Genomic DNA, 24,790 nt, shown 5'->3' with positions numbered 1-24,790 from the left:
GTACTTTTAACCATAATGTTGAATGCAGGACTTTAACTTGTAGTGGAGTACTTTTACCTTGTTGTAGGTACTTTTACTTAAGTAAATGATGGGAGTACTGAGCACTGATTTCATGAAATGTAACGACACGCTTAGCTAGAAAGCTGGAAAAGAAAAAAAATGTGTATACAGTATGTTTGTGTATGAATGTATGTAGCCTATGTGTGTATGTTTGTGTGTATGTATGTAGCCTATGTGTGTATGTATGTATGTGTGTGTGTATGTAGCATATGTGTGTATGTATGTACAGTATGTATGTGTGTGTGTATGTAGCCTATGTGTGTATGTATGTATGTGTGTGTGTATGTAGCATATGTGTGTATGTATGTACAGTATGTATGTGTGTGTGTATGTAGCCTATGTGTGTATGTATGTATGTGTGTGTGTATGCAGCATATGTGTGTATGTATGTACAGTATGTATGTGTGTGTGTGTGTGTGTGTGTGTGTGTGTGTGTGTGTGTGTGCGTGCGTATGTATGTTTGTGTGTATGTATGTATGTGTGTGTATGTATGTATGTGTGTATGTAACCTATGTGTGTATGTATGTACAGTATGTATGTATGCATGTATGTGTGTGTGTGTGTGTGTGTGTGTGTGTGTGTGTGAATGAAGTATGTGTATATGTGTGTGTATGTATGTATGTATGTATGCATGCAGTTGTGCATATGTGCGTGTAAGTATGTAAATATGTATGTATGTGTATTAATAGATATATAAATAAGTGAACCATTAAAATTGTTTTGTATTTAACTAAAGTACAAAAATAGAAAAAGGGGGTAGGACTAGAAAAGCTGTTTTTAACTTCTTCCCACTCCTTTTTGAACATGGACTGACATATTTTAGAGCTTTTAGCGGATTTACTGGTGTTGACTTTTCATCTAAAAGGAATCCGACTTTTAGCATGGAGGATAAGAGAAGAGGAGGAGGGAAGAGGAGAGGAGAAGAAAGCAGAGGAGGGGAGATGTGGAGAAGGAGGGATAGAGGAAGAGGAGGAGGAGGAGGAGGAGGTGAAAGTCTAAATAAGAAAGCAGCTCCTCCCGCTTCCTCGAGCTGCCTGCAGACCGGACCGCAGCAGCGGCACAAAAAAAGCACCAATCAGCAGCAAACTCACGTCCTTATTCGGATTTAACTCACCGTGAGTGGCCGAGACTTCCCCGGAGCACCGACGGCGGTGCCGTGACTCCACTGTACCTCTCTCTGAACCGACCGAACGACCGACATGCTCTCCCCGGGACTCTCCGTGTCTCTGCTGGCCGTGTCCTGCGCTCTGTGGCCGGCTTCGGCGGTCCGCGCTGCGTCCTGTGAGTCGGTGCGTATCCCGCTGTGCCGGTCCATGCCGTGGAACATGACCAAGATGCCGAACCACCTCCACCACAGCACGCAGGACAACGCCGTGCTGGCCATCGAGCAGTTTGAAGGGCTGCTGGGTGAGTTAGGCTAGAAGTCTGGTCACTAATTATCCCGCCAATTAACTCTTTAGTGCACTAATCGACTCACTGACCCCTACAGACAGCTCAAACGCTTTGTTGCACTTAATGTGAGTTTAGTGCGGAAGAGGATTTGGGCCAATGTGAAAAAATATATTCGAGTTCTGAGAATAAAGTCATAATTAGGACTTTAATCCTCTGAAGTTTGATGGCATTTAAATAAAGTCAGAAATATTTTTAACTTTTTAAAATCTCTTCTTATTGAGAAATATAGATTATAAACAGAGACACATCAGTACAGGTATATGAGGTTTTTTTAAGTCAGAATTATGACTTTAATCCTCTGAAGTTCGATTTTTACATATCTTCTTAACACCTTTTTAAGGGTATTTGCTAGATGTCTGGCCACTAATTAACTTACTGACACCTACACGGACAACTCAAATGCTTTGTTGCACTTAATGTGAGTTTAGTACGGAAGAGGATTTGGGCCAATGTGAAAAAATATATTCGAGTTCTGAGAATAAAGTCATAATTAGGACTTTAGTCCTCTGAAGTTTGAGGGCATTTAAATAAAGTCAGAATTATTTTTTTAAAGCTCTTTTTTATTGAGAAATATAGATTATAAACAGAGACACATCAGTACAGGTACATGAGTTTTTTAAAGTCAGAATTATGACTTTAATCCTCAGAAGTTTGTCTGGCCACTAATTAACTGACTGACACCTACACAGACAACTCAAATGCTTTGTTGCATTTAATGTGAGTTTAGTACGGAAGAGGATTAGGGCCAATGTGAAAAATGTATTTGAATTCTGAAAATAAAGTCAAACATTTAATCTCAGAATTCTCACTTTAACACTCTGAGGTTTTAAGAGTATCTGCTCTACTTTTACATATCTTCCTCACACCTTTTTATAAGGGTATTTGCTAGAAGTCTGGTCACTAATTATCCCGCTAATTAACTTTTTAATGGACTAATTAGCTGACTGACACCAACAATGAGCTTTGTTGCACTTTATGAGTTTAGTACGGAAGAGGATTTGGGCCAATGTGAAAAAATATATTTGACTTCTGAAAATAAACTGAGAATTCTCATATATATATATATATATAGATTAAAGTGAGAATTCTCATATATATATATATATATATATATATATATATATATATATATATATATATATATATATATATATATATATATATATATAGCCTATTCGTGATGTATTAGTGGTATTTGTTTAACATAAATAATGCTTTTAAAGGGTGTATTTTACCCTTTGTTTAAAACTCCTTTAATAGCGTAATTAACTAATTAACTGACCGACACCTACACAGACAACTTAAGTTCGGCTCAAACTCTTTTTTTGCACTTTGTGTGAGTTTAGTACGGAAGAGGGTTAGGACCAATGTGCCACTTTAATCTCAGAATTTTGTCTTTAACCATTCTGAGGTCTAAGAGCATTTTCTCGATTTCTTTTTTTTTTTTTACACATTTTCTTAACACCTTTTAAGGGTATTTGTTAGAAGTCTGGTCACTAATTAACCTGCTAATTATACAGCAGGAAATACCAAACAAAACAGAGCAAGCTCGCCCCTCCCCCCATGTTTCCGTAACTGTCATGACTAATTGACAAACTGTCACTGGGGGTTAGTGACAGTTTTGTCAGTTACCCCCTCCCCCAACCATGTTGTCGGTGATTGGCTGGAACAGGTTTGTTGTATTTTGGTGCACAGCCTGTGCCCCTAGTGTTTGTTTGACGTCCGGTCTCTCCCGAGACCGGGCTTTTTCACGGTGTGTTCAGGGGGCAGGCAGCTAGCGGAGCAAGGAGCGATGCCTACATTTTCAGGCTAAAATGAAATTGCGCTGAAACCATGCAGGAACTCATAATGCACCTTTAATGGACTAATTAACTGACTGACACCAACACAGACAACTCAATTTTCTGCATCCTGGCATAGGAGTAAAAAACGCTCTGGGTTATTTGCATTTCTTTAAACCAATCACAGTGGTCTTGGGCGGCGCTAAGCTCCGGACGCAGCAACGATGGTTCTGCTAAATAGTCTCAGGAAGGAACTTGGTGGGACATTTGCACCCCGCAAAAGAAAACGCCACATGCAATGTTAAATTAAGTGAACTGTTGACACAATACAGCAACGTGAGCTATTTAAATCAGCTGATACATGGTTAAACCTCATTGGCTCTTACCAGTGTATCTCCGTGTGTACTTGGTCCACAGCAATCCCACCAATCGGTCCCAAAACGTCCCAGTTAGAGAGGAAATGCTGTTAACATATTCTTTGTAAATATTTACAATCATTCCCTGAAAGAACCAAGCAGGCCTGCCTTGTTGCATAATCCAAATTTTCTTCAAAACTTGCCAAGTTTGTTGTTGTTTCCTAAAGAGAAGGGAGTTTGAGAACGGCAACACCCAGAGAGCAGAAGGAAGGCAATTATCCTGGAAAAGATGCTGTTGATCCAGTCTAGTTCCTCTTTAAATCCAGCATTTAAATGCTGCAAGCCCCACAAACTGAATTCACATCCATTTTATTAGAGTTGAGACAAAAAGTTGGAGGAATAAAAGCCCCAAACTGTAACTTTCTCAGAATTGGAGCCAGACGATATATCGGCGGGCCGATATTATCAGCCGATATTAGGCATTTTCCAAACTATCGGTATCGGCATTAATAATGGCAGATAAACGAATATTTAAAAAATGAAATAAAAACGGACAAAACATCCTTAAAACCTTGTTTTGAGTGTCTGCGTTGCGTAGTTTGTCCCCCAGAGGGCGCTCTACAACATCCCTGTTGGCAGCAGTCTAAGTTTCATATCTTAAGTTTGTATTTTTATACATTTTATTTATCAGAAGTTTAATATATTTTGATGTTCTGTTGTGACAATAAAACAAGTTTATTTTTAAACTGCATTATCATATTATTTTAGTGAGGACTCATAAATGACAACAAATAACTTATGTTAGGGAAATCTGTTTATGTTTTGTGACGCGTTTTCTGGATTTGTTTTTTTTTAATAGATATAGGCCGATATATCGGAATATCGGATTTTGAAATCGCCAAATATTTGTATCGATATCGCCCTTAAAAATCCTTCATCGGTCGGGCTCTACTCAGAATCCAGACCACTGGCAGCGGCTGTGGCTTCTCGTTCTCCTGTTTAATACCTACAGGAGGAATAAAACCAGTTTGCAGAGCTGGATCTGGTCTGAACTCTTCTGACTGAGCGACAGGAAACCTTAAAATCAGTTCCCTCCGAGATCATGGGAACATTTTTGTGGAAACCCGTCGTTCTGATGAGTTTACTCAAGAAGGGAAAAGAAAGGTTGGCTCCTGTAACAGCAGTCCGTGATAAAGCGGCCATATTTTGAATGAGTTGGTCAGAGTTACACCCCACTGTTGGTTTCTGGTTTGACTGTAGATCCAAAGACGGTCAGACCACAAATCACTCTCCTGTGGGACTACTACTTGTATAGTAGTCTTGCATTGCCAGACCTTCCTCCACAGCGCTGCAGAGGAGGGTCTGGCTAGTCAACACAGCATTCCTGGGATGGGAGAAAAACATAGTCTGGTTGATTGGAATTTCTTTAAACAAGTGGTTCTCAAACTTTTTTCAATAATGTACCCCTTTTTGAATTGTTTCTTTAAGCCATGTACCAGCGCTAGATCATTTTTGGTAGGAAAAAAGAGTGTATATAAAGAGGAACAGTACAGCGCTGTCAGCGATAGATTTACTAAACAACAGCCTTGGACCTGGAAAACATTTAAATGCTGATGAGAAAAGGAGACAAAAGCTGTTAAAAAGACAAAACCTCGGGAAAAGACAGTAAGAAGGAGAAAGTAAGGCACGAATAGGTCAAAAAAACAGTGACATAACTTCGAAAAAAGCGAGAAATTTGTAAAAAGTAGGACAGTAGAAGGAAGGAAGGCAAGATTAGGTTCAAAGAAGGCGACACAAATGTCACATTTTTGAAAAAGAAAAAACGTCTACATAAAGAGGAACAATGTTCTGGACAACAGCCTTGTAACTGAAAAACCTTTTTGCCAAAAATATTACGTAACCCCTGCAGTTCTTCAAAGTACCCCTATGGGGACACGTACCCCCCATTTGAGAAACGCTGCTTTAAACCAATCACAATCGTCTTGGGGCGGGGCTAAGCTCCAGACGGAGCCACGGGGCCTCTGCTAAATAGCCTCTGGAAGGAACTTGTTTTGGTGGAACATGTGGAACATTAAACAGTAGTTTTAGTCTTGCAAGAGAAAACTCCGATTGGACAGATAGTCTAGCTAGCTGTCTGGATTTGCCCTGCAGAGATCTGAGGAGCAGTTAACCATAGTCCTCACAAATCAGCCGGAGGTTAGAACCCCAATACAGAGACAGAGGAAGGGGACACACGTCTGGTTGAACGGGGGACATCCAGCGGAATTTCCTACGGCACCGAAGCAATCCAGGAAGTGGAACGTGGTCGATATAAACTACTAATTGGGGAACAGATACATATAGCTTTTTTTCTACAGTCCACCGAGACATATTTACACATTCATACTGCCAGTCATCAATGACGGAGGGAGCACGAATAAAAAGGAATATGGGAGTGTGTTAGTGCGAGATCCAAAAATATACAACAAGGAAAATATTTGAAATAAGAAGTGAATAAAGACGATAAAATACGATTAAAAAGAGACGAGATAAAATAATAAAATCGATTAAGTGCAGAGTGTATTGCACATAACACAGTCCCTCCAGACTTTTTTCAAATACGCCGCACTTTCGCCGCATAAATTGACGATTTTCATCAAACCACAATTTTTGCAAGTTCCCGCAATTTCATCGCATAAAATTGCATAAATATCATATATAGAAGGGGTGGGAATCACCAGAGACCTCACGATACGATATCATCCCGATACTTAGGTCACGATACGATATTATTGCGATTTTAAACATATTGCAATATTCTGCGATATATTGTAAGGTATTACATTTTTTCCAACTTTTTCCAATTTCAAATGATGTCCCCAAAAGGACAATTTTGTCAACATCTGTTTTATCTAAAAAGATACATTTCTCTGTTTGTTCATCTCACTTCAATTATATTGCTACAAAATGGGATTGTCAAGCAGACAAACTGACCAACACATATGTTATAAAAGATCCATACTTGGCATCTGTGTATCGATACAGTATTGCCACTGTATCGATTTTTTCCCCCCCCCCCTAATATATAGCATATTCCATCAAATTTTTTAAGAAAACGTGTCTCATAATCAAGGATTTTTGCCCGCAACAATCACAAAAAAACTCTGCGTTTTTCTGGAAGGACTGATAACAAATTACAATCCACCCTTTTTAAACCCATCGAACCAATATTAGGTTTGTGCAAAATGCATTTAAATGAAGACGGCTACTCCACGTTCAGCAGCCTCAGGGCAGAGGGAGTGAACTAGTTGGAGTAAGGGCCAGTGTTCCTGGGAGGCGGAGGAGGCATTAGTGTAAACTCACAGGACAAATCTTGGTAGGGGTCCACCCATACTGGTTCTTCAGGGCCAGTACCGATTATTAGCAGTTAATGTAACCCATACAGTATTCATTTACAGTGAGAATCAAAATTAACATTTTGTCACTTTTGCCGACGCTTTTGTCGCTTTTTCTTAAGTTCTTGTCGCTTTTTTTTAGTTTTTGTCGTTTCTTTGAAGTTTTTGCTGCTTTTTTTTGAAGTTTTTGTCGCTTTTTTGATATTTTTGTCGCTTTTTTGAAGTTTTTGCTGCTTTTTTAAAAAGTTTTTGTCGTTTTTTTGATATTTTTGCCGCTTTTTTTTAAGTTTTTGCCGCTTTTTTGATATTTTTGTCGCTTTTTTCTGAAGTTTTTGCAGCTTTTTTGAAGTTTTTGTCGCTTTTTTGATATTTTTGTCGCTTTTTTGAAGTTTTTGCCGCTTTTTTCTGAAGTTTTTGCCGCTTTTTCTGAAGTTTTTGCCGCTTTTTTCTGAAGTTTTTGTCGCTTTTTCCAACATTTTCTTGGAATGTTACAAACTCCAACACAAATGTTTGTTTAACCCTCTGAGGTCTAAAGGCCCTGACACACCGACGGCTCGGTGTGTCAGGGACTTAAGGGCATTTCTAGATGTCTTCTTTAATTCTCCTTTTAAAGGCTATCTGCATAGAACTGATCCCTGTGCGTTTCATATCAAAATGTTCAGAACAAAGTCAGCTTTCTGTTTAGTGACGCCCAAAATTGTTCCAGAGCAACGTATGAAGAGATAATTCGGCCCTAAAGCTGAAATATTTCTCAAATCTCTTGTGAAAACATACCTACAGTCAACTGTTTTAAGCAACTATTTAATAAAACTGAAGCTTTGAACATAATACACAGTAAAAAAAAAAAAAAAAAAAGAACTTCCTGAAGTTGTAACGTGCTAACAGTTTGTCTGCAGACTGCTTACAGAGCTGTAGCGGGCAATTAACTTCATTGGTTAACAGTCAAATAAAACAGATACAGATAAGCCAAATATCGGACCGGTCGATAATTGGTCGATCTCTAAAATATGGTCATGATTAGAAATATTTTTCACTTTTTTTGGAGAACCCGTTTCTCCCAGAGAGAGTTTCAGTCATTTCAAAGAACATTTCAGTCACTCAAATTAGTGACAGGAAGAATGGTAAAAAGCAAACCTATCAGATGAATGGGTTTTGGGTCACTTTTGCCTGCAGTCTGAACACAGACACAGCGGTGCTTTGAGCTAAATGCTAACATCAGCATGCTAACATGCTCCCAGTGTCAATGCTATAGGGATGCACTGGACCCCCGTGACCATTCAAGTTTAGGTTGGTACAGTTGTCCTCGGGTCAAATTTGACCCGTTTTCAAAATCTCAGTATCAGAAATATAGGTTTCTTTTTAACCATATTACCCAAAAATAACATGGATGGTTCCCTGCAACGCTCTCCGCTAGTACAATTACTGATCATTACTTTCTTTGAATTTTGAGCATTTTATTTAATTTTATAGCATTTGAAAAAAAAAATGTAAATGGTTTAAACGGTATCCTAACTAAACTTGGACATACTTTACACCAGTCTCTGATTATCCATCAACATGCGTTCCTCTAATATTAGTCCAAATTATTCCTAATTTCAGCTTTTTTTTTAACTGAAAAATGAGGTATTAACTTCATATACACGAGGTTTATTGACCATGAATTCCAAAAATAAGAAACTATAGTGGTTAGAAGTTGGTGTTAGTGGTAGTGGAAGTGAAAAAATGTGTCAAACGTTGAAAAAAATGAAAAAAAAATGACAAAAACATTGCAAAAAAAGTGTAAATATAAGGGACAACAATGTCAGAAAAAGTGTCAAAGTCATCGAGAGGACACTGTGGGTGGGAAGACCACACAAGGGTTAAGCCAATAAGTAATTTAGTTTAGCTGGCGAAAGGTGAGCATCACGTGACATCGAAGGACTAGTTGGGATTAGAAAAAAAAGATTTTGGGTTAGGTCTGTGTCATTGCGGTCGTAAGTGGGGCTTACGAGTTACAGTGCATGACTTTATGTATCAATATGTACATATTGTTCATTAGATAAGCCACTCACGGTATTATGAAATCAATAAAAAAGGTGGATCGAGTTTTGTATTATCAAAGCCTTTTAGTCCAGTAACATTTCAATATTTAACGGACTGGAACTGGTGAAACCTTTCTCTCTTTTTTTTTTTTCCAGTTCTTTGTTTTCTCTTCCTCCTCGAGACTCCAGCTGATACCGAATATCACAACCTGCGTGTGTTTTAGATAAGTTGAGCTAATAACGCTGCTCTGCAAACCTGCACGTTCTGTACATACACCGTCTCCGTCTGTAAACGGTCAAATGTTGATAGAGTTTTTTCTTTTGTTGTATACAGTCTCCTCTTTTCCCCAGTTTCACTTTCTTTGTCTTGATGTCTCTCTCTGCCGTGAATCTCTCTCTCTCTCTGTGAATTTAGGAGAAATCTACAGGCACAAATAGACAAAGTTTAGTAAAATAAATGTTTTCTTTCCACTAGTCTGAAAGAAGACGTGTTGGGGAACATAAACAGTCCAAAATCTCTAAATTCACCCGTGCATGAAAACATGTTTTTTACACATTAAGGCTATGTTCACACTCTGCGTATATGTTTTTTTTTTAAGCTGCCAGCGTCGGTTTTACGTGTTTAATCCTGCGGAGTAAACCGTGTTTTCAAAAAGGTCCTGAGCGCTTTTTTAAACGCCTCCGGCGACTTCTTTTCTGCAGCTCGGAGCGTCTTTTTGAAGTTGAAAAAAGTTCAACTCTTCTGAAAAAAACACGAACTACGTCAAGTTCTTTTTTGACAGCTGACCAATGACGAGCAGAGTAGCCAGACCTGTCGTTTCCACAACAACAAGAAAAAATGGGAGTCATACGGTATGACCGGGTGCTCCCTGTACAGGGAACTCACTTTGTTTTATCTAACGTTAGCATTAGCACCTCTCTCTCTCTGTTCTTTTTCTAGCTCGCTCCACCACTTTGTTTATCTAAGGTTAGCATTAGCACTCTCTCTCTCTCTCTCTCTCTCTCTCTCTGTTCTTTTTCTAGCTCGCTCCACCACTTTGTTTATCTAAGGTTAGCATTAGCACCTCTCTCTCTCTCTCTCTCTCTCTCTCTCTCTCTGTTCTTTTTCTAGCTCGCTCCACCACTTTGTTTATCTAAGGTTAGCACCTCTCTCTCTCTCTCTGTCCTTTCTCTAGCTCGCTCCACCACTTTGTTTATCTAACGTTAGCATTAGCACCTCTCTCTCTGTTCTTTTTCTAGCTCGCTCCACCACTTTGTTTATCTAACATTAGCACCTCTCTCTCTCTCTCTCTCTCTCTCTCCCTCCTTTCTCTAGCTCGCTCCACCACTTTGTTTATCTAACGTTAGCATTAGCACCTCTCTCTCTGTTCTTTTTCTAGCTCGCTCCACCACTTTGTTTATCTAACATTAGCACCTCTCTTTCTCTCTCTCTCTCTCTCTCTCTCTCTCTCTCTCTCCCTCCTTTCTCTAGCTCGCTCCACCACTTTGTTTATCTAACATTAGCATTAGCACTTCTCTCTCTGTTCTTTCTCTAGCTTGCTCCACCACTTTGTTTTATCTAGCACCGCTCCACGTAGCTCTCTAGCTAGGTTACTGTACCAGTAGCTGTTGTCTTTGCAACAAAAGACACTGTCAGCTGCTTTTTGGAACCAAAACGCTGCCAGCTTCTTTTTTTTTTTTTTTACTACAAAAGCGCGCTAGTCAACTTTTTCTTGTCAAAAAAAGACACCAAGTGTGATCATAGCCTGAGAAACGTACTTTCTTATGTAAGCTTTTGTTTTGTTTTCCCCTGTGAATAACTGTTCAAGTATCATCGTGCATTTCATGAAGAAATTTAAAATGCAGCTACAAAATATACACAGCAGTTTTGTAAGTCGAGTCACCAACTGACAACTCCGAGTCAGGTCTCGAGTGCCCAATGTTAAGTCAAAGAGTCCGAGTCGAGTCACCATTACCTGAGGTTCGAGTCACGAGTCCAGAGAATAGCAAAATTCCACTGCCGATTACACATACCAGTAGTCAGAAACTTCATCCAACTTAGAGTCCTATAGAGTCCTATTTCATGAATCCTCGAGTCTGAGTCCAAGTCATCAGTGTGTGAGTCGAGTCACAAGTCCATAGAATAGCGTCTCGAGTCCAGGACTCAAGTACTCCATCACTGATTCACAGATATGATTCAGTGAGTTAGCTAACTGACCTAACTTTGAACAGCACTTTTTGCATGATGTAAACGTGTGAACTTTGTAGCACAGACCCATTTTAAATGTCGTAAACAGTAAAATAAAAATAAAGATTTAAATTTAAAGGCATGTAGACAACCTCATTAACTGCTGTGACATTTCACGATGCATGCACATCTGTCTTCGATAAATGCATTTAAGCTTTTGGCTGAAGTCAGAGCTCAGCTGAGGTCGGAGGAGTGGAGAGAAAGTGGAAAGGCAATGCCAGAAAAATGTCCCTAATGAATGACCTGCAGGCCAAAACGCAGGAAGCAGTTTCAGGTCACAAGTTCACAACTATTTCTGGGACTCGGTTGTGAAGCTGTGCAGCCAAACCTCAGTCCTGCCGCTTTGCAATCCTGTTCCCAGTGTCAAACCTCTGTCTGGTGCCGCCCTGAGTGAAACCGACAGCATGATGTGGCAGTCACTATCAGGCCCAGAGAAATAAAATGGATAGAAAGGCCATTTCCATTCAAATCAACGTAGAAGAATGGTCCGAGCAGCGGCCATTTTTATCTGTTCCATTGTCGTTGTCGGTACACGAGCCGTTCTGCCTGCACGATCCGTTCTGCACATGCGCAAGATAATACTGATTTACCGAAGATACGACCTGCACGATCTGTTCCACGCTAGCCTATGGCTAGCCTCCACCGGGAAGCTAACGTTAGTTTAGCTAACAGCTAATTCGGCTAACCGCTAGCTGACAGCTAGATTCAGTCAAAAATAACGTTAAGTCAAACTTTATGGGAGAAGCAGGCTACAGCTACATTAAGGGCGTTTTCACACATGAAAGCCCGAACCAAGGTCCGGACCAAGGTTCATGTTTTTGTTACATTGTATACATTTGATCCGGTAAGTTTTGGTTTCACACTGCAGTTTTGCAAGCGCACTACAGATCTATACGTGACAAAACTACGTCCTGCCGTCATCACATACGTGAGCTGCGTCTCCAGATACTTAGAACTGATTGGTTTGTTGACGGCTTCCCCGTCCTCTCGTATCCTCTCTCTGGGTCCGAGTTTAGGCTATTCAACTGACCGCTGCTCTCCCCTACTGCCGCGGCTCTTTTTGTTTGTTGTGATGTAGAGAAGCAAGACACGGGAACTTTCTTTCTGGAGCATTTATTCAGAGACAAACGGAAACATACACTGTAGCCTACATTTACTAGGCTACCACTTAACAAATAAACTGCTGATGTATTATCTGCTCTGATAGCTGACAGCTGTCTGCTCTGAGCGCATTTACCGTCTCTCTCTCTCTCACTAAGCACCGAGCTGTTCCTTAAAGAAGCTTCCCCGGTCTTGTAACACGAGGAGAGCCTGCCAGAGATTCCTGTATTTGGTCCGAAAGTCCGAACCATCCCAAAAATGCTTTCACACTATAAACGAACCGGATCATGGTTCAGTTTGGTCCGGACCGAGACCACCTCTTTTTGTCGGACCAAAATTTGGTCTTTTGATCCGGACCGTGGTCCGGGGGAGGTTTCACACCTGTAATTTTGGTTCGGATCAAACTAAAAAGTCCGAAAGTCCGGACCAAACGAGGTATGTGTGAAAACGCCCTATGACTTTACAGTAATAACAATAAAGACAAATATTGAGAGATTGTATTTTAAATGAGCACAAGTAAAGTAGAACTGACGTAACAGCTGTTATATATGTTAACGTTTATTTTCAAGTTTTATTTTGAGGGTCTTTTAAAGTTATTACATGCTGTCTCAGCTAGCGGTTAGCCAAATTAGCTGTTAGCTAAACTAACGTTAGCTTGGCTGTCGACCGGAAGCATTGAACAGATCGTGCAGTGTCGTAAATCCTCGTACAACAGCGCATGCACGAACATTTTGCGCATGTGCAGAACGGATCGTGTACCGACAGTCGTGTTAAAGTATAAACTTCCGATAATAAGCCGACTGCCCAGCAAGTCGCCGAGCAGAGGTTTTGCAGTAACGGACAAACGAGCAGCGGAGTAGTAACGTTACGAGGCAGAGGTTAGCGTTAGCGGTCCGCTGACCCACTGCTGCTGGGTCTAACGTTAGCAGTCCACTGACCCACTGCTGCTGGGTCTAACGTTAACGTTCCGCTGACCCACTGCCGCTGGGTCTAACGTTAGCGGTCCGCTGACCCACTGCCGCTGGGTCTAACGTTAGCTGTCCGGTGACCCACTGCCGCTGGATCTAACGTTAGCGGTCCGCTGACCCACTGCTGCTGGGTCTAACGTTAGCGGTCTGCTGACCCACTGCTGCTGGGTCTAACGTTAGTGGTCTGCTGACCCACTGCTGCTGGGTCTAACGTTAGCAGTCCGGTGACCCACTGCCGCTGGATCTAACGTTAGCGGTCCGCTGACCCACTGCTGCTGGGTCTAACGTTAGTGGTCTGCTGACCCACTGCTGCTGGGTCTAACGTTAGCAGTCCGGTGACCCACTGCCGCTGGATCTAACGTTAGCGGTCCGCTGACCCACTGCTGCTGGGTCTAACGTTAGCGGTCTGCTGACCCACTGCCGCTGGGTCTAACGTTAGCGTTCTGACCCACTGCCGCTGGGTCTAATGTTAGCGGTCCGCTGACCCACTGCCGCTGGGTCTAACGTTAGCGGTCCGCTATAACGGTGTCTTTACAGGTTGAATAAATCATCCAAATTCAATGAAAGCAGTGAACTGGTCATTTATTTTACTTGTAAAGAGCGTTGCAGGGAACCATACACGTTCTTTTCTTTGACAATTTGGCTGAAAGAAAATGGGTCAAACTTGACCCGGGGACAACAGGACGGTTAAAGTGACTCAACCCATACATTATAGATATTCTCACTGATTGAGAATAATATACCGTTAACACTCCTGTCTGTTTTTTTCCTGCCTGTTCAGGTACCGGCTGCAGTCCGGATTTGCTCTTCTTCCTGTGTGCCATGTACGCTCCCATCTGCACCATCGACTTCCAGCACGAGCCCATCAAACCGTGCAAGGCGGTGTGCGAGCGGGCAAAGAACGGCTGCGAGCCGGTGATGAAGCGCTACAACCACAGCTGGCCCGACAGCCTGGCCTGCAGCGAGCTGCCACTGTACGACCGCGGAGTCTGCATCTCACCGGAGGCCATCGTCAAGGCAGAGGGACCAGGTATCACTACGCCATTTTGGATTATTATCATATTTTAGCACATGTATGACTGAGATTTGTCTTCCAGGGCAGCTGAGGTCAAAAACATGTTAACTGCTTTGTACAAGAGGGCGGAAAAGCAGAGACATGGCTAAGAGAAAGTGAAAATGTAGAAAAAGGAAATGTAATAATGTAATATAAACCATGGGAGCCCCCGGGGATATTTTTTTCTACGCTGATCCGAGGACTTGTTCCACATCGGCATGTATCAGCTTAGTACGATATTTTAGAATTGTGACACGCTACACTTTCTCTCTCAGGCCGCAGTTTTTCCCAGCTTAGCTGAGCCCCTATCGCTGTTCTGTATCAGGTTTCTTCTCTCAGCAGTTTGTTTCTGCTCCTTCCCGAACAGATAGCGTGACTCATTTCCCCTCCGACTTCACTCCCACTGACTTTCTCAAAGAGCTCCTTTATACAGACGGCCCACTCCTTTTTACACTCAATAAAACCCTCACTGTCCTCCGCTTCTTTTAAACAGGTCCTGGAACCAGCAAGTCCTGAAAAAAAGCCCTCATCTCAATCCCCCTTGACCTCCATAACGATACACCCACGTATCTCCGAGCGGCCGCGGCTCAGCTGGGTTTGGGGATTTTCCCTCGGTGTGATTTGTTGATTTGCTGAGGTTCAGCCACGGTTTGAACGCTCCCATGCCATTCCAGGGGTTTTCAGCAGCCAGTAGCCAGCCAGCCCCCAGTCCGAAAGTTGCTGATCCGAAAGTTTGTCTCCGGTTGGAACAGAAATCTAAAGCAGCCACAGGCAGTTTGTCTTCATTCACTGCTAGCTGTTGCATTTAAAAGACGCTCTGACACAGAGTGCACGACCAAAAGCACAAAATTAAACCAATGAGAAGTAATCTTTCACCTGGTGGGAACGGGTGATGGATAAACAAGACTGGAGCCATGTTTGCATTCATGTATTTGTATGCACATATTGAAGTATCGGTAACATGAGATAAAACTTCCGCACTTGGGGTGGTTTTTCATATATGGAAACGCCTCTTGCTGAATAAGTTTGTTAAACATCAGTTCATTTCAAAGTGACCGTTGACTTTTTGGTTCATGCACCGTGTCAAGTAGAGCTGCAAAGATTAATCTATTAATTGATTTAGTTGTCAACTCTTAAATTAATCGGCAACTATTTTGACAATCGATTAGTCGGTTTGAGTCATTTTTTAAGACAAAAGTAAAACTTCTCTGATTCCAGCTTGTTAAATGTGAACATTTTCTAATTTCTTCTCTCCTCTGTGACCGTAAACTGAATATATTTGAGTTGTGTACAAAAGAAGACTTTTGAGGACGCCATCTTGGGCTTTTTGGGAAATACAGATTTTTCAAAAAATTTTGACATCTTAGAGACCAAACTACTAATCGAATAATTGAGAAAATAATCCACAGATGAATCGACTCTGAAAATGATCGTTAGTTGCAGCCCTAGTGTCAAGTCCTGTGTCCTTTGACTCATCCAACACCCCAAATCTGCCTTCTGATGAAAGATGTATCGATCTGCAGCACTATTCAATGCACTTATGGCTGTTGTGTAGTCTGTTTGTTCTCGCTTTGTGTATAGTTGTGTATTCTGTCAACCACTTTCACGTTGCGGCTGTAATGAACACAGCAGCCTCTATGGGACACTATAGAGAGTCTGGTTAAAACCGCAAGGTGGTTCAACATTTGCTATTCTTTGCCACTGACCAGCGCCTCTCTGTCTCTGTAGATCCATACTACCAGGACCCAGTCAGGTGTAACCCAGGTGAGGCTGACCTTTTGAACATCCTTTCCACCCAAACAGTGAATGTTTCCTAGAAGCTAGCTTGTTGTTTGAGCGGTTTGTTTAGATGTTAGGTTATGATTTTCATCATAAACAGCATTTTTGGGTGAATACAACTGACCTACCACTTCAGAGAAGCTGTGTGTTTCTCATTTGCATGCACATGAACACAAACCAGTTTAACCAATTTGCCTTTTTCTGGGTTTGATCCTCTGACAGAATCCAGTCCAGACTTCCCAATGGACTCCAACAACCTTCACTGCAGAGGACCGAATGGAGGTAACCTGTCGGTTTACTGGTTACGGCTAGAAAGGGATACAGCTACGGCGCTTACCCGAGAAACATGAAATTTAGGGACCAAAACGACCGATCGTGGTTTTGATTAAAACACTCCTGAGGAATGAACACGCGTTTCTTGGGTGAAAGTATTAAAATTACATTAGATAAGATTTTGCGTCTATATCGATGACGTTCCACTTCCGGGATTGCTCCGGTGCCGCCGCGAATTCTGCCGGGTATCGCTCTTTTCGGCTGGATGTCTGTTACCTTCCCCTTTCTTTGGGTTGTAATTTTAACCTCCGGTGGATTTCTGAGGACTATGGTTAACTGCTCCTCAGATCTCTGCAGGGTAAATCCGTCTGGAGCTTAGCGCCGCCCAAGACAATTGTGATTGGTTTAAAGAAGTGCCAATAAACCAGAGCACGTTTTTCTCCCATCCCGGAATGCTGTGTGGACTAGCCAGACCTTCCTCCGCAGCGCTGTGGAGGAAGGTCTGGCAATGTGAGACTAGATTTTGCGTAACTGTATCCCTTCCAGCCCCAATCCTGTTTACCTGTCTCTACCTCTGTTCCTGTTTAGGCTACTTCTCTGTGGAGGGGCTCGGCCTTTAGAGGACTGAATGTTAAATAAATAATAGTTCAACATTTTGGGAGATCCACATTCATGGTCTAGATGAGAAGATCGATACCTCTCTCATACCTGTACTTTAAATAAAAAGCTAAAGCCAGCAGCCTGTTAGCTTAGCTTAGCTTAGCTTAGCATAAAGATTGGAAACAGTTAGCCTGGCTCTGGACTCCAGAGGTAACAAAACCAACCGACCAACACCTCTAAAGCCTACTGATTAACACTTTCTATTCACATTAAGTGATCATCTCACATCCTGTTCGCGCTTCAGATCGCTACTTCATGCTGCGGCTGAAAGTACACATGGCACATAGGCGTAATTCACGGGGATGGAGGGGTTACAACCCCCACACACACACACAAACACACACACACACACACACACACACACACACAATAATCAAAACTGGCAACAACAGTTGAAATGCTGTGGCAAGCAAATATTTTTTAACATTTTTTTTTTTAAAAAAAAAAATAAAAAAAAAAAATTATATATATATATATATATATACTGTATATATATATATATATACTGTATATAATTAATCTGCTGTATTGTTAAAAAAAAATCTGCAGATTCAGAACATTTCATTATTTTAAAAACAAGCGTTTTTTGCTAGATATGTGGAGATCTGCTCCCCCAATAAATGAACACAGTTTCTGTCTGTCTGGTTTTCACCCACCTTGTGCTTGTTTGTGTGTCTGTAGATCGCTGTAAGTGTAAGAACATCAAGATGAATATGAAAACCTACTTGAAGAACAACTACAACTACGGTGAGTCATCTGGGACTTTCACTCCGTTTTAGAATTGATCAGTAATTTTATGAGATGATAAAATAAGTTTGTTGATGTTAGCATTGACTCCTTCCCCGTAGTGGTAAAGCGTTTTCATTCCTGTTTATCCCACTGAGGTGTGTGTGTGTGTGTGTGTGTTCTTGTTTAACTATATTCGTGGGGTCCAAAAACCAGGAGTCCGTGTGTGTGTACGTTCTTGTTTAACTATATTCGTGGGGTCCAAAAACCAGGAGTCCAGTATACTTGTGGGGTCCCGACAGCTTTGTGGGGCCAAAATGCTGGACCCCACAAGTTTAAAGGGCTGTTTGAGGATTAAGACTTGGTTTTAGGACTAGGGTTAGAATTAGGTTATGGTTAGGGTGAGGGTAAGGGTTAAGGTTAGGCATTTAGTTGTGATGGTTAGGGTAAGGGGCTAGGGAATGCATTATGTCAATAATGCCCCCCTGTCCTCCTCAATAGCTACAGTCACAGAAATGGCATATCCTAAGGAAAGCTCATTGTGGGACTGGCTCTAGTGGCTGTAAATCTGCACCAAGGCTGAATTTCGGGAAAGAGACTTCAGATACAGTATTAGGGGACCACTAAGGTCTATATAAAAGAGACTTCAGATACAGTATTAGGGGAACACTAAGGTCTATATAAAAAAGGATTCAGATACAGTATTAGGGGACCACTAAGGTCTATATAAAAAAGAACCTCAGATACAGTATTAGGGGACCACTAAGGTCTATATAAAAGAGACCTCAGATACAGTATTAGGGGACCACTAAGGTCTATATAAAGAGACTTCAGATACAGTATTAGGGGACCACTAAGGTCTATATAAAAGAGACTTCAGATACAGTATTAGGGGACCACTAAGGTCTATATAAAAGAGACTTCAGATACAGTATTAGGGGACCACTAAGGTCTATATAAAAGAGTCTTCAGATACAGTATTAGGGGACCACTAAGGTCTATATAAAGAGACTTCAGATACAGTATTAGGGGCACCAAGGCTCATATAAAAGAGACTTCAGATACAGTATTAGGGGACCACTAAGGTCTATATAAAAGAGACTTTAGATACAGTATTAGGGGACCACTAAGGTCTATATAAAAGAGACTTCAGATACAGTATTAGGGGACCACTAAGGTCTATATAAAAGATACTTTAGATACAGTATTAGGGGACCACTAAGGTCTATATAAAAGAGACTTCAGATACAGTATTAGGGGACCACTAAGGTCTATATAAAAAGATACTTTAGATACAGTATTAGGGGACCACTAAGGTCTATATAAAAGAGACTTCAGATACAGTATTAGGGGACCACTAAGGTCTATATAAAAGAGACTTCAGATACAGTATTAGGGGACCACCGGGCCTATATAAAAGAGACTTCAGATACAGTATTAGGGGACCACTAAGGTCTATATAGAAGAGACTTCAGATACAGTATTAGGGGACCACTAAGGTCTATATAAAAGAGACTTCAGATACAGTATTAGGGGACCACTAAGGTCTATATAAAAGAGACTTCAGATACAGTATTAGGGGACCACTAAGGTCTATATAGAAGAGACTTCAGATACAGTATTAGGGGACCACTAAGGTCTATATAAAAGCATCCAAAAAGCGCCATGTCATGGGACCTTTTAAACCTTTTTAGGTTTGGAATTGAGAAAGTGGTCTGAGCATCACATCTGACAGCCAATCATCACTTCTCGATGCTACACGGGAGATATCAACATCACCGCACATCTCGTGCTCATTACTTCACTGACTCTTCTGCTGGACGAGGTTCTTTTTTAGTATCACGAAACCCTTGAGCAGATTCTTTCTCTCCGACTTGTTTTTCCTCCTCTTCATGTAAAAGGAAAAATTTTTGTTACTTAGATTAAATTACACTCACTGAAGCTAAATGCCCAGAAAGGCTTTTCCACATGATTACAGAGCGCACACAGGCTTTTTTTTTTGGCAAATCCATCAGAGATTTCCATGTGGACTTCTTGAGCTCGCTAATGCCTCTGGCCACAGAATCCAATTGGGGTAGATTTTAGATTTATTTATTTTTTTCAGTCAGCCATCATTAAAAACAAGAGCTCACTTTCAAAATATTCAGATATAATTACAACGGAGGAGTTCAGTGAAGCGTGGTGGCACGTCAGAGTGCACAACAAGTTGGTCTTTATAAGTTGACAGCTGGCGCTCTCTACTTTGCTAATTAAGCTGGTTTTACAGTCGAATCCAACACTGCTACACCACTCTGGTACTAGTCACGCATTGCCAGACCTTCCTCCACAGCGCTGCGGAGGAAGGTCTGGCTAGTCCACACAGCATTCTGGGATGGGAGAAAAACGTGCTCTGGTTTATTGGCATTTCTTTAAACCAATCAGAATCGTCTTGGGCGGCGCCAAGCTCCGGACGGGGCCACGGTGCCTCTGCTAAATAGTCTCAGGAAGGAACTTGTTTTGGTGGAACATGGGTACGTTCAAAAGTAGTTTTAGTCTTGCAAGAGAAAACTCAGATTGGACAGATAGTCTAGCTAGCTGTCTGGATTTACCCTGCAGAGATCTGAGGAGCAGTTAACCATAGTCCTCACAAATCAGCCGGAGGTTAGAACCATTGACATATATAAAATGGACCACCAGAGCCCGTGTCTCTGGACGGAGACTAGTGAAGGATATTAGAAGCACTTTTCCGGTGCTGGCTGAGCGTTACTGAGCAGCCTCCAACTAACCGAGACAACGTAAATGTGATGTGAGCAACCTGTCTGAAAGTGTGAAGTCTTCTGGTAGCTGTGCCAAGAGAAATCTCAATCATTCCCAATCTTACAGAGACGGAGAGCGTAGGTATATGTAAGGAGATAACATAAGCACAGGCTAATTACTGATCACTAACATGCTAGTTAACATTAGTAATTAAACCTAAACAGCTAATGTAAGTCCAAACTGCCTGTGAGCTTCTCCTGTACTATACGGTAATTCCTCTACTATGCGACAGTAAGTCGCGTGATTATGACACAATCGTTAGCCTATTTTTATAAAAGCGTCTGCTACGGAGCCATAACGTGAGGTACAAGGTAATGGAGCCTTTTATACATTGTCGTGTTTATTTAGAAATAAAGAATGGACAAATAGAGTCTTTAAACGCTTCAAATGTAAAGTTATTCGCTGTCAAAGTGACGTCAAAATGAATGGGAGTCAATGGGATGCTAACGGGAGGTGATCGCTTTGAAGCATCAAAATGGCGCCATCGGAGGTTCGAGTACTGAAGCGAAGCTTACCCCCCCCTTGGTTAGAACGCCAGCACAAAGAAAGAGGAAAGGGACGGACACACAGAGAGTTGTGAGATATCTGGGGGCCAGAGACAATTTAAATAATTTCTCCAGGTTTTATTCTTAAAACCAAGAGTTTCGAAACCCTGCCCTGCGTGTGCAGTGTCCATTGTGTCCATGTGTGCTCGTCCTTGTGTGTTTTGACATGCTTTATTTCATAACTTTCAGACTTAAGACTTAATAAATTCTTAGTCGACTAACACTCATAAAAGTCTGTCTACTTATCGATTAGTTTATTTAATCGGCAGATATGTGCGCTTCAAGTGGTCGTCAAGACTAGAAAACTGGAATATAAATCTGTAAAACTGAGTCCTCCTCAACGAATCCTGCAAAAGCACCACTTTGGATCTTGTTTACCAGAAATGTGTTCCTAAGTTTCTGGGAAATTAAGTCATTCAGAATGAAAAAGCATTAAAAAAATGACTGATCGACCAAAAAAATCTGACTGGACTAAGACCAAAACGACCGATTAGTCGACTAATCGACTAAAGAGGGGACGGCTTCTTCTCCCTTGTAAAAGACATTTTAATCTCAAGAGACTTCCTGGTTAAATAAAGTAACAGATACCATTTTTTGCTTCCCGATTCCGATACCTGAACTTGGGTATCAGCCATAACCGATCTCATACCAGTGTGTCATATGTATTTTATTTAAAAGATAATTTTTGGGCTTTTCCGCCTTTTAATTGATAGGACAGCTTAGGTGAGAAAGGGGGGAGAGAGAGGGGGGGAAGACATGCAGGAAATGGTCACAGGTCGGATTCGAAACCTGGACCTCTGCATCGAGGCATAAACCTCTCTGTTTATGTGCGCCTGCTCTACCCACTGATCCAACCCGGCCACTTATTATCATTCTTTTTAACAGCTGTTCCATTGATTTCCCCAGGGGGAGGGGGGAGTGCGGTGCCGCCCAACTTTGCGCTGCGCTCAAAGTTCAAATTATTTCAACTTTGACCTGGTTGCCGCTGACCTTGCCGCAACCAATGAGATAACAGCAGGTCGCTACCTAGCAACGGGAAATAGCTTCCTTGCCACCGTTGATGACATTTACCTGCGCTGTGCTTTGCTCTGCGCCCTACCTAGACCTAGACCCGGAAAAAGAACATAAACTACTTTTTAAAGTGCCCATATTATGAAATGGATTTGGGGGGTTATTTTGTGTCTCTGGTGCTTCCACACACATACAAACTTTGAAAAAAAACATCCATGGTGTTCTGAGTGAGATACGGTTTCTGAATGTGTCCTGCCTTCAGTCTCCTGGTGACCTGGTCAAAATCTGCTCGGCTTTCTACGTCACTAGCCGAGACGAAGTGCCTAGGGGGCTAACCGTTAGCATGCTAGCTCGTTCTCAATGGCAAAACACTTCTACAACACACACTAATTCACCCTAATCTACAAAAGAACTACTTCCATGTCCCTGTTCTGCAGGTATTCCACGCAGAGTTGGAAGTGCGCCCTCGTTTAGAAGAAGTCTCCCGGCTAATCCTGCCTTGTACTGACCAAAGTTAGAGAAACAGCTAGCTAGCTGATATGATCCTTACCTAGCTACTGTGAGGGCACACCCTCATACTCTGCTTCTGACTGGCTAGTAGTCCTTACCTAGCTACTGTCAGGGCACACCTTCATACTCTGCTTCTGACTGGCTAGTAGTCCTTACCTAGGTACCGTCAGGGCACGCCCTCATACTCTGCTTCTGACTGGCTAGTAGTCCTTACCTAGGTACTGAGCATGTGCGACTCCCAACAAAGATGTTACAGAAGTTGAGAGGTCTCACTCTGTAGCTGAAACAGAGACCTCAACACACAGGGTGAAAAGAGGAGCTGCAGCAATGTGCAGTACAACAATTATATGGTGTTTTTTGAAAATTAAACCATGTAAACCTATTCTGGTACAACCTCTAAATACAATTAAGAACCTGAAAATGAGCAGAATATGGGCACTTTAAATAGATTTTCTTCAGGGGCTAAATTATGTGGTATCGATCGGTGCATAAACTCCAGTACTGCATTTCAGGGCGGATCGGAGGCTTTTCCGATCCAGGTATCGGAACATCTCTTAAATAAAGGCTGAATAAAATAAATGAATGGATGAACACATGGTGTTGCCTGTGTCCTCCAGTGATCCGTGCCAGGGTGAGGGAGGTGAGGAACCGCGGCCTGGAGCCCACAGCGGTGGTGGATGTGAAGGAGGTGTTCAAGTCTTCGCTGGTCAACATTCCCAAGGAGACGCAGACGCTCTACTACTCGTCCTCCTGCCTGTGTCCTCCTCTGGCTCCTGGGGAGGATTTCGTCATCATGGGCTACGAGAACGAGGAGACATCCAGGTAAAAAGTGCTGTCTGGCGCCTTTTTATTTTTTATTTTTTTTACTTTTGTTTGAGGCTTTTGTCAGCTCTTTTTTGGAGGCGTTTGAGTTGGGTTTAGGAAAAGATGGTGGGTGGGGATACAAAATCTATGTCTCGGTGACACGTTGGACAAGAGCGGGAAACGAACCCCCCGGTCTCTTGGGTTCCTACTACTCTCTACCGTTGTCTCTCTTAACACTGCGTCATCTTACAGCGCCACGGTCGAGCTGCTGCTCCGCCCGGTGCGTCCCGTACAGACGCTGAAGGGGGATTTTTGCGTCGGTATCGGACGCTGAGAGAGAGAGACGCTGACTAAGGTTTCATAAGCTCGTTAGCTAGCGTCCCTTTCACTATGAAACCCTGTGGGGAAACCTCACTCTGTATTTGTGGTTGCAGGTTGCTCCTGATTGACAGCTCCTTTGCTCAAAGGTGGATGGATAAAATGGGCAGGAAGATCAAGGTCCACACACACACACACACACACACACACACACACACACACACACACACACACACACACACACACAGGTGGAGGCTTTTTAAGTTGATATTGAATTGTACTGAACTGTATTACATGCATCCTGTTGCATCAGCTTAACGTTAACATTTGAATGGAAATTTGGGTATAAAATGATACACTGTAAGTAGTTAGTTTTGCCACTTTGTTCAACCATTTAATCCCAGGTTTCTGTCTGTCTGTCTGTCTGTCTGTCTGTCTGTCTTTCTGTTCAGAAATGGGAACGGACCTTGCGGAAACCACAAAGTCGCCACTGAGGTGTGTGTGTGTGTGTGTGTGTGTGTGTGTGTGTGTGTGTGTGTGTGTGTGTGTGTGTGTGTGTGTGTGTGTGTGTGTGTGTGTGTGTGTGTGTGTGTGTGTGTGTGTGTGTGTGTGTGTGTGTGTCTGAGTGTGTGTCTGAGTGTGTGTCTGTGTGTGTCTGAGTGTGTGTCTGAGTGTGAGTGTGTGTAGACATTGCACTATCACAGGCTGTTGTAGCTGAATGTAGTTCATCTCTTCATCTATCAGACTGTTTGGAGTCTGATTTTTGTCATTTATTTTCTTTGCACAAACATTATTTAGCTTGTGTGTGTGTGTGTGTGTGTGTGTGTGTGTGTGTGTGTGTGTGTGTGTGTGTGTGTGTGTGTGTGTGTGTGTGTGTGTGTGTGTGTGTGTGTGTGTGTGTGTGTGTGTGTGTGTGTACACCTAAAGCACTCAATAAAGACAAGAGAGGGGGTGGAGCTTCAAAGCTGTAGTAC

General features: G+C 42.1%; 1 protein-coding gene across 1 annotated transcript; it reads left to right on the top strand.

The window, feature by feature from the left end:
• Positions 1–1,047: 1,047 nt before the first annotated feature.
• frzb (frizzled related protein) lies at positions 1,048–24,425 on the top strand. The gene is made up of 8 exons (XM_039818061.1): positions 1,048–1,467; positions 14,122–14,370; positions 16,123–16,158; positions 16,396–16,455; positions 17,788–17,853; positions 23,312–23,516; positions 23,933–23,996; positions 24,269–24,425. The coding sequence occupies exons 1-8, from the start codon at positions 1,260–1,262 to the stop codon at positions 24,308–24,310; spliced, it is 930 nt and encodes a 309-aa protein (XP_039673995.1). The 5' UTR covers positions 1,048–1,259; the 3' UTR covers positions 24,311–24,425.
• Positions 24,426–24,790: the final 365 nt, after the last annotated feature.

This window comes from Perca fluviatilis, chromosome 12 (genome assembly GCF_010015445.1).
Source record: "Perca fluviatilis chromosome 12, GENO_Pfluv_1.0, whole genome shotgun sequence".
Lineage (NCBI taxonomy): Eukaryota > Metazoa > Chordata > Actinopteri > Perciformes > Percidae > Perca > Perca fluviatilis.
This window is presented reverse-complemented; position numbering and strand designations above follow the sequence as displayed.

Coding starts and splice junctions, on each gene's coding strand:
- frzb (XM_039818061.1), top strand. CDS start 1,260: ATGCTCTCCCCGGGACTCTCCGTGTCTCTGCTGGCCGTGTCCTGCGCT. Junction 16,456..17,787: donor CTGCAGAGGACCGAATGGAG/GTAACCTGTCGG, acceptor GTGTGTCTGTAG/ATCGCTGTAAGTGTAAGAAC. Junction 23,517..23,932: donor GAGAACGAGGAGACATCCAG/GTAAAAAGTGCT, acceptor TTGTGGTTGCAG/GTTGCTCCTGATTGACAGCT.